The sequence below is a fragment of the Triplophysa dalaica genome, chromosome 6 (genome assembly GCF_015846415.1).
Source record: "Triplophysa dalaica isolate WHDGS20190420 chromosome 6, ASM1584641v1, whole genome shotgun sequence".
NCBI classification, from domain to species: domain Eukaryota; kingdom Metazoa; phylum Chordata; class Actinopteri; order Cypriniformes; family Nemacheilidae; genus Triplophysa; species Triplophysa dalaica.
The window spans coordinates 22,015,521-22,022,606 of record NC_079547.1 but is presented as its reverse complement, the minus strand read 5'-3'; the positions used below and the strand labels follow the sequence as shown (position 1 = coordinate 22,022,606).

The window sequence follows — 7,086 nt, the reverse complement described above, 5'->3', positions numbered from 1 at the left end:
GAAAAAGAGACAAATAAAGTTTATTGGTTTATGGTTGTCATTTGTTCGTAACACTGTTAGAAAAGTTATGAAAGTCACACATAACAGATGTAAAAAAGTAAGTTTATACATTATATCCACAAAATCTAAAACACCCCCAAATAGTCATGATAACAGATCAAATTTTTCGTTTTGATGATTTTTGCCAATATAAACATTCATGAATAAAAAAAACCTTTTTTAAGATATTGACTGAAAAAATAAGGACAAACACAAACTACTGCAGGCACTGGCTGACTAACTGATAGTAAACCAGTAGTGTCTATAAGACGCCATGGGCAGGTTCAAGGCCTCAGCGAAACGTTTTTGCGCAGGTATTCAGCAGGTGTTTGCCTTTAATGTCTTGCACAACAAAGGTGAGTAAAAGGTGTACTCAATTTCATATAGTCACACTCATACATTCTATTCTATGCTATGAAAGTTACAAACTAATATTAGATTGGGACATTTTCAACAGGGTTTTACAATTTTACTCTTCATTTCTCTGTCAGCATTTAATGACAGAAGCAGACAACCGCACTCATTTCAAGTTCAAGTATTCACAGTATCCCCTTTGTCAGACAAAAAGCATTTAGAGTAAGAATGTGCTAGCCAAGTAATCTAACTGGTTTGGAGTCAAAACCAACTCCAAGGCAAGAACGCCATCATGTCCAACATGTAATGCTAGTTAATATTTAAAGGCACTAGGTGAGCACAAACACTTCTTTTCACATTTTTACAACAAGCACTTGTAAATATGTGAGAAAAGCTTATACTTCATTTGCTAAAACATAAAAATGTTTATTTGCAATTAGCTTGTATTGCATCAGAGTCTAAGCCTCGTAAAGTAATACAGTACTTACATAGAGCTGCTGATCGCAGCGTTACCCAGAATGCATTTCAGTGTCTCTTAAATGCATTTTCGTGGAATCACATTCTAGTACAAATACATGAGAATGTCTGGAAGACTACACATCTGTAACCCCCTAAATGATGCTACACTGTAAAAAAATGTAATTTTACATTTCACTGATTTTTTTACAGATATTTCGCACGTTTTTGAAATACGGTAAAGAACAGTAAAATAACAAAAAAGACTGCATTTTCACCGTAAAAACAAGCCTTTTAGTTATTTTACTGTCTTTTTCTGGTGCCCCAGCTGCCAGATTCCGTTTTTTACAGTGAAGGGTAATACTTAATGGCAGAGACATTGACTACATCTTGGAGATCAACAGCATCTGCTTTGCTGGCGAATGTAAGGAATAGAAAAACCTTGGACAAAACTGCCCGTTCTGTATATAGTTTTATATACAGCACAAAAACACTACTAGTAGTACCTTGTACTAATGCTGCCTTTGAATTTTATAAGATGAGCAAAGACTTTCTGCGTCTTTCCAGAACTCAAGGCAGCATTTATACTTGTACTTTGTAATTGTTATGAAAAATACAAAATGCACAAAAACCCCACACGTTTCACCTTCCATCCAATTTCTGTCTTTACACCTAATATTTACAAAAGTTCAAGAATAAAAATCGACCGAACAGGCCCAGAAAATGTACCACGGTGTTACGGAGGAACGTTGTTCTTTAGCTCAAATCGACTATATACCTGTTTGGATTTCATCTTGTTGTATTGGTTGACCAGGTCCAATTTGCTGTGACCTAACGTCATGCGTTTCTCATCCTGTCGATTTATCCTTTTTTCTGATCCCAATGGCATGGGTCCTGGCGGGGGAGGACCTTGTTTGCTCTCTGGCTCGTTCTGAGAAAGATCCGGGCCGCCAAATGGCGATGTATAAGGGGGGGTCCTCATGTAGACGTAGGGATCCTTCTCCTTGGCGGAAGGCACAAATAATTCAGTGAACTTTGTAAAAAGCGGGGTGGTGGAATTTCGATGTTTAGCAGAGACTTTGCTGTCGGCAGCAGGTGGTGATTGAGGTTTCTGAGTGCTGTAAAGACCTAAAGCCTGAAATTTGGATGTTTGTCCTGCAATGTTTGAGCGGATATAATCCGGTGTTCCTCCTTTGGACCATTCTGCACCGGCAGACTGACCTAGCCCGGAGGTGGAACGTTCCCCTGTCTGGATACCATTGGAACCTCTAGCACCTTGGGTCCCTTGAGGAGTTTGATGACCTCCTTTTGTGCTCCCTTTCCTTTCCTGTGTCTTTTGCGAGCTTTCTTGGTTCTTCTTATCGTGCTTGACTTTGTAAACAGATTTAATGCCTGGAGGAGCAGCTTTGACGCTTGAAACGCTGCTGCTGGATTGGCTACTGGAGTTCTCGGAATTCACGCGCTCCTTGTTGCTGAAGTCTGGAATCATGTCCAGTCCCATGTGCGATGCCATCATCTTGAAAGAGTAATTAGGAAGCCCCTCCTCGTCAGGATTGTAAAAACTTTCTATTATTTGGGAGTCTGCGTACATGCAGCGGAATTCCCGATCGAAGCAGTCGGTGATGTGACCGGAGAAATGCATTAGCATGTTGCTATGCACCTGAGCAGAAAGCCACGTGAAACTAGAGGAAAAGAGAAAATGAATTCAAAATCTAGTTTTATTTAATTTTGATCAAATCTTTCATAAAGCTGCTATTTGCAACTTGTGCCTCTCTATCGCCATCTCTGTTAGAAAAATGACAATACATATCATAACATGTTAAAAACACTGACATTTAAAAACGTATTATTACAAATTATAAATCATTATTATAAATGTATTCCTTTGTGGGCTAGGGTGAAATAAGACGACAACACAATATCACGTGAATTCATACTATTTTAAAGGGTTCCTAATTTACGTGATTTTATTTGTGCGTTTTCGTACTATTTGCTTTCAAGCCAGTGATGTTAGTTTTTAGGGGTGGGGTTAGGGGAGGAGCTTCAGTTTTGTTTTGTTCTAATAATCGTATGTTTTTGTACCACTCACATCATACGAATTCATACGAATTAGCCACTTTGTAGTTCAGGTTAGTTTGAAACCTTAACTATTTATGTGCTGTAGCCTACTTGCTTAACAATTGTTTAAACTTAAAAAAAGCCATTGTAGAGTGTAGCTTTCAACACCCATCAAATTCATCAAATGCAACAATTAACACAAGAATTGCTTGAGCTACAATGTATTTATTATAAACAAGCTTGTATTTTACAGTCCTCTATAGTTTTATTGACATATCAGTTGTCCTATGTTAACAGTGTTAAAGTACTTTCACGCTAATCATCTGTTTATGGCATAACTCATATACTTTACATTATACTGAAATAAACCAGCATGTGATATGTGGTCTGTGTCATTGGTTCAAAGACTAAACCAATTTCTCTCAGATAAAAGCCTCAATCTCTGAAATCTTATTTGGTTAAATAAATTGAAAAGGTTAGTTTCACAAAACGATGTTTGCAAGTATTTCTCTTTGAACTGTGTGCATGTCGAGTCAAACGAAACACCCTGTTGGCTATTATGTGGGCAAAGCTTTTAACACTTGACTGTAGACCTCACCCGCTATCCACACTCAAGTGTGTGCTTACACAATAGTTTTGCACAAAACGCTATAAATCTTGCTAGCCGTGAAGTTAGAAAACAATTTCTTCACAAACTCATTCCTCTCCTAGTAATTCCAACCCATAGTTACAGAGGATCAGATTAATCTAACTTCAATACGTAGCATAATCCATACAAAGCTAAAATAGCTTGTCTGTGTGTTAACCCTCAAACATGGCATAGGTATACAGTATGTGAATAAGTAATGCATTGCATTTACCCAAAAGCTGTTGGGTATTAGCGTGGGCTAATGCTAAGGATTGATCCACATAATTAACACCTAATTAAGTATTGACTTTAAAATTTGTTGGTAAAATAAAAAAACTAGCTGCTGAGGCTTGAAGCTGCTGGCTACTACAAAGCTGGTGCTAATGCTAATTCCAAGGTTGGCCCACTGTGCCAGATTTCTGCAGAATCATCATGTTTTTATTGTTAAGCTGCTAAAGTCTCCAGTTGTCTGCGCGGGGGCATGGGGTGAAGCTTATGGGCTCAACGCACCCCATGCAGCAAACGCTGCCAAAGCGTTGCCATGCGCTAAAATGTTTTACATAATACTGAGTGGTGTTTGAAACAAGACCAGCCAGGACTGCTGGGTATGTGAGCGTGAATAATTCAAAAGCACATCTGAAATTCCTCCTGTGAGAACTTCAGCGTTGCTTTTGCCGTCAGAAATCGTGCTGCAACACGCTGTAACGTCCGTAAAAGCAATTTTCAAACTGCTAACGGCTGAAGGTGCAACTCGTAAAAAACTGTACGATTTTTTGCTTTGAAACAATGATTGTTTGGGATTAGTCACCATTGTCATTAAAAGAAAATCTAATAACAGAAAAGAGTCTGACAAAGATAACATCACTTTCATTTATGATTTTACAGCGGTGACGGCAACTACTCAAATAGATTTTTTTTTAGTTTTATTTGTTAAGAGGCTTTCAGAGCACTCATTGTTTCAAAGCAGATTAACAGGAATTAGAGCGTAAATGATTTTTGGTTTTCAAACAAAATAATCCAGGAATAAAGACAAGAATTAGAAATATTACCTATAAGATCCAGCAATGACCTCCTCGCAGTCAATGATCATGAATTTCTCTTGAACTTGACCAGCAAACTTCTTTCCACCCTTGGTACAATACGTGTCCCCGCATACACTTCTGATCCTTATATTCTGGAAGACAATAGTCAGTACATCAATACAGAACATTGAAGTACAAGTTATGAATAATATTACTAGTGCATTACACTGCAAAGAAGAGGATGCCATCACAACAGGAATACCAGAGAAATAATAGAAACAAACAAAAAACATATTTTTGTTTTGACAAGGCAACATAATAAAAACAAAACATGAATGGGGAAAGGTGAGTTTATTCAACTGCAGCATTTATTCTGAATGACCTGGTTAATGACGTAAGTCTTATGTTATGCTTTTCACTGATTCGTACGTACCGAAAGTCAGGACATATTAAATACTTGTTAAATACATGTGACTTTCAGTGCTTGACTTACACTTAGGTGGGAATTCTGGATGTCTAGTTCTGTGCACATGTTCAAGAAATGACAGAGATTCTTCTCATCCAGCAGAATATAAACTGGAACTTTTCGCTTGTTGGAAGCTTCCATTAAATCACAGAACAAATCCACGTCTGTGAAAATATCCATGACTACAGCAATAACCTGTTTTGTATAGAGAAGTTGTTAGGATGTGCATTACATCAAATCTTTAAATACAATTCACTTTAAGTTTAAGTGGTTTTGTATTCAATTGATCAAGAAAATCAAATATTAGCAAAAAAAAGAGTTTCTTATATTGTTTAGAGCAACACGTTATTGCCATTATTGTTCTCAATATATAAAAAGCCCTAAAAAGTTTTGGCAACCTTTAAAATGTAGCAATTTTATCTAGCATGCTTTATTAATATGAATACTTTTTTTTTTTTGAGTAGCCAAACTGGTGTCGGTGATTCCGACAACTGAAGTGTCCAAATTTGGCAAAAATTATTTCCTGCGCAAAACATATGCGTATGCAGTCTTATATGTTTCAATCGTACATGTGGCATAAAGAAGGTTAGGCTTAAAATGCACTTGAAAACAAACAGTTTGTTTACTCGTGACGTCACAGGAAAGTACAGGCCAAACGACAACAAGTAAAAAGAACACAAGGTAACCACAGAAGTGACTTTTTACTGAAGCCATATTTTGGGAAGCATAAGAAAGCGCAACAGCTGCTAAATGTCAAAACACAACCTGTGTTTATGCGCTTTAACTCAATCGTTCTCACCTTCTTCGCTTGACTGATGAGAGATCGGATCAGATCTTTCATATTTTGGGTCTTGTCCCTCTGAAAGTATATCTTCGCCTCTGTAGGGCCGTATCTGTTGGACATCTCTGGCCAGCCCAACTCCAACAGCGGAGGTTCCTCGTCGGACATCATGGGAAAATAAGTCCCCGATGTGAGCTCCGACACCGTATCCCCGTACTCCGCTTCCAATCCGTTCGTCCCGCTGTCGGGGCTGCCTGTCTTGGCCACATTTTCGGTGATATAGCGTATTTCGGGGGCCGAGAGGAAGCTCACCTCTCGTTCCTCCTGTAACACTTTCCTGTACTCCTTTTCTCCGTGTTCCAAGAGCGCGTCCGTGGCGAGCCGTGCGGTTTCATTATGGCTCAGCTCAAGCGTCGAGCCGTGTCTCCAGGGGGTCTTCACGTCCTCGAGCCTTGCGGCGAGTTTCCCTTTGCGCGTCGCGTTCTGTATCGGTCGCAAAGCGTCTGAACTGATCATTTCCGCAACAAGTGTTTCTCCAAACGATCAAGATTGTTCAAAAAGCTCAAGTTGCGGTATTCCAAAGGGTCTCAGCTGACCTTGTTTCATGTCATCGTGGTAAGAAAACACAATTCCTGGGGGCTTCTGCTCCTATTGTCACGCGCTGCTGAGAAACTCAATGCTGCTCTCCCCCACCTGTGCGCTTACCTGCCCTGTGATCACCAGTTGCACCGCCTCCCTCTTACGTCATGTGGAAGGAACACAGGACCTGCTGTCCCTCCGAGGAAGCTACGTGTCCGAATGCGCAATAGACAACTTTGCGCGCGCGCCGGTGCGCCACTTGCACTGTGGGGGGACATAATAAATTAGTTAGACACAACTGCGGATTGGTATTAATGTTTATTACAGGGCTAGTTGGAATGCTTAATTCTGATTGGTCAGTCGTGAAATATGCAGGGAGGTTAATCCCAGATAACAACCTCCAAAAACTAATAACGCAAGGTAACCCGGATGAGGCAAATCATTTGACAAGTTAAATATAAATATATCTTTTAGTAACATATATGACATTATATTTACAAATGATTAAACCGAATGGCCTGTTCGTGACATTTGAACATTGTTTCTTACCTTAAAACAGAAAGTAAACAGTGGAAGGTCTGCATTCGGTTAAAGTGAGCTAATAAAAAAGTTCAAATTTGCATTTCATGTCCATTTTATTAATAGGCCTTTGTTGTAAATAGGCGTGTAATAAGCGGGATTATGTACAAACAGCCGGCTGTAA

The 7,086-nt window shown here is 39.1% G+C and overlaps 1 protein-coding gene across 1 annotated transcript; it reads right to left on the bottom strand.

Moving 5' to 3' along the window:
- On the bottom strand, positions 1 to 6,636 carry fam83c (family with sequence similarity 83 member C). The gene is made up of 4 exons (XM_056751541.1): positions 5,823 to 6,636; positions 5,051 to 5,218; positions 4,585 to 4,709; positions 1 to 2,531 (listed from the first exon to the last, which is right to left on the bottom strand). The coding sequence occupies exons 1-4, from the start codon at positions 6,318 to 6,320 to the stop codon at positions 1,586 to 1,588; spliced, it is 1,737 nt and encodes a 578-aa protein (XP_056607519.1). The 5' UTR covers positions 6,321 to 6,636; the 3' UTR covers positions 1 to 1,585.
- Between the last annotated feature and the right edge of the window lie 450 nt (positions 6,637 to 7,086).

Excerpts from the sequence above, each read along its gene's own strand:
- fam83c (XM_056751541.1), bottom strand. The coding sequence starts at position 6,320 with ATGATCAGTTCAGACGCTTTGCGACCGATACAGAACGCGACGCGCAAA. Across the intron at positions 4,710-5,050 it reads TCCAGAATTCCCACCTAAGT|AATATAAGGATCAGAAGTGT; the intron begins GTAAGTCAAGCA and ends ATTGTCTTCCAG. Across the intron at positions 2,532-4,584 it reads GTCATTGCTGGATCTTATAG|TTTCACGTGGCTTTCTGCTC; the intron begins GTAATATTTCTA and ends CTTTTCCTCTAG.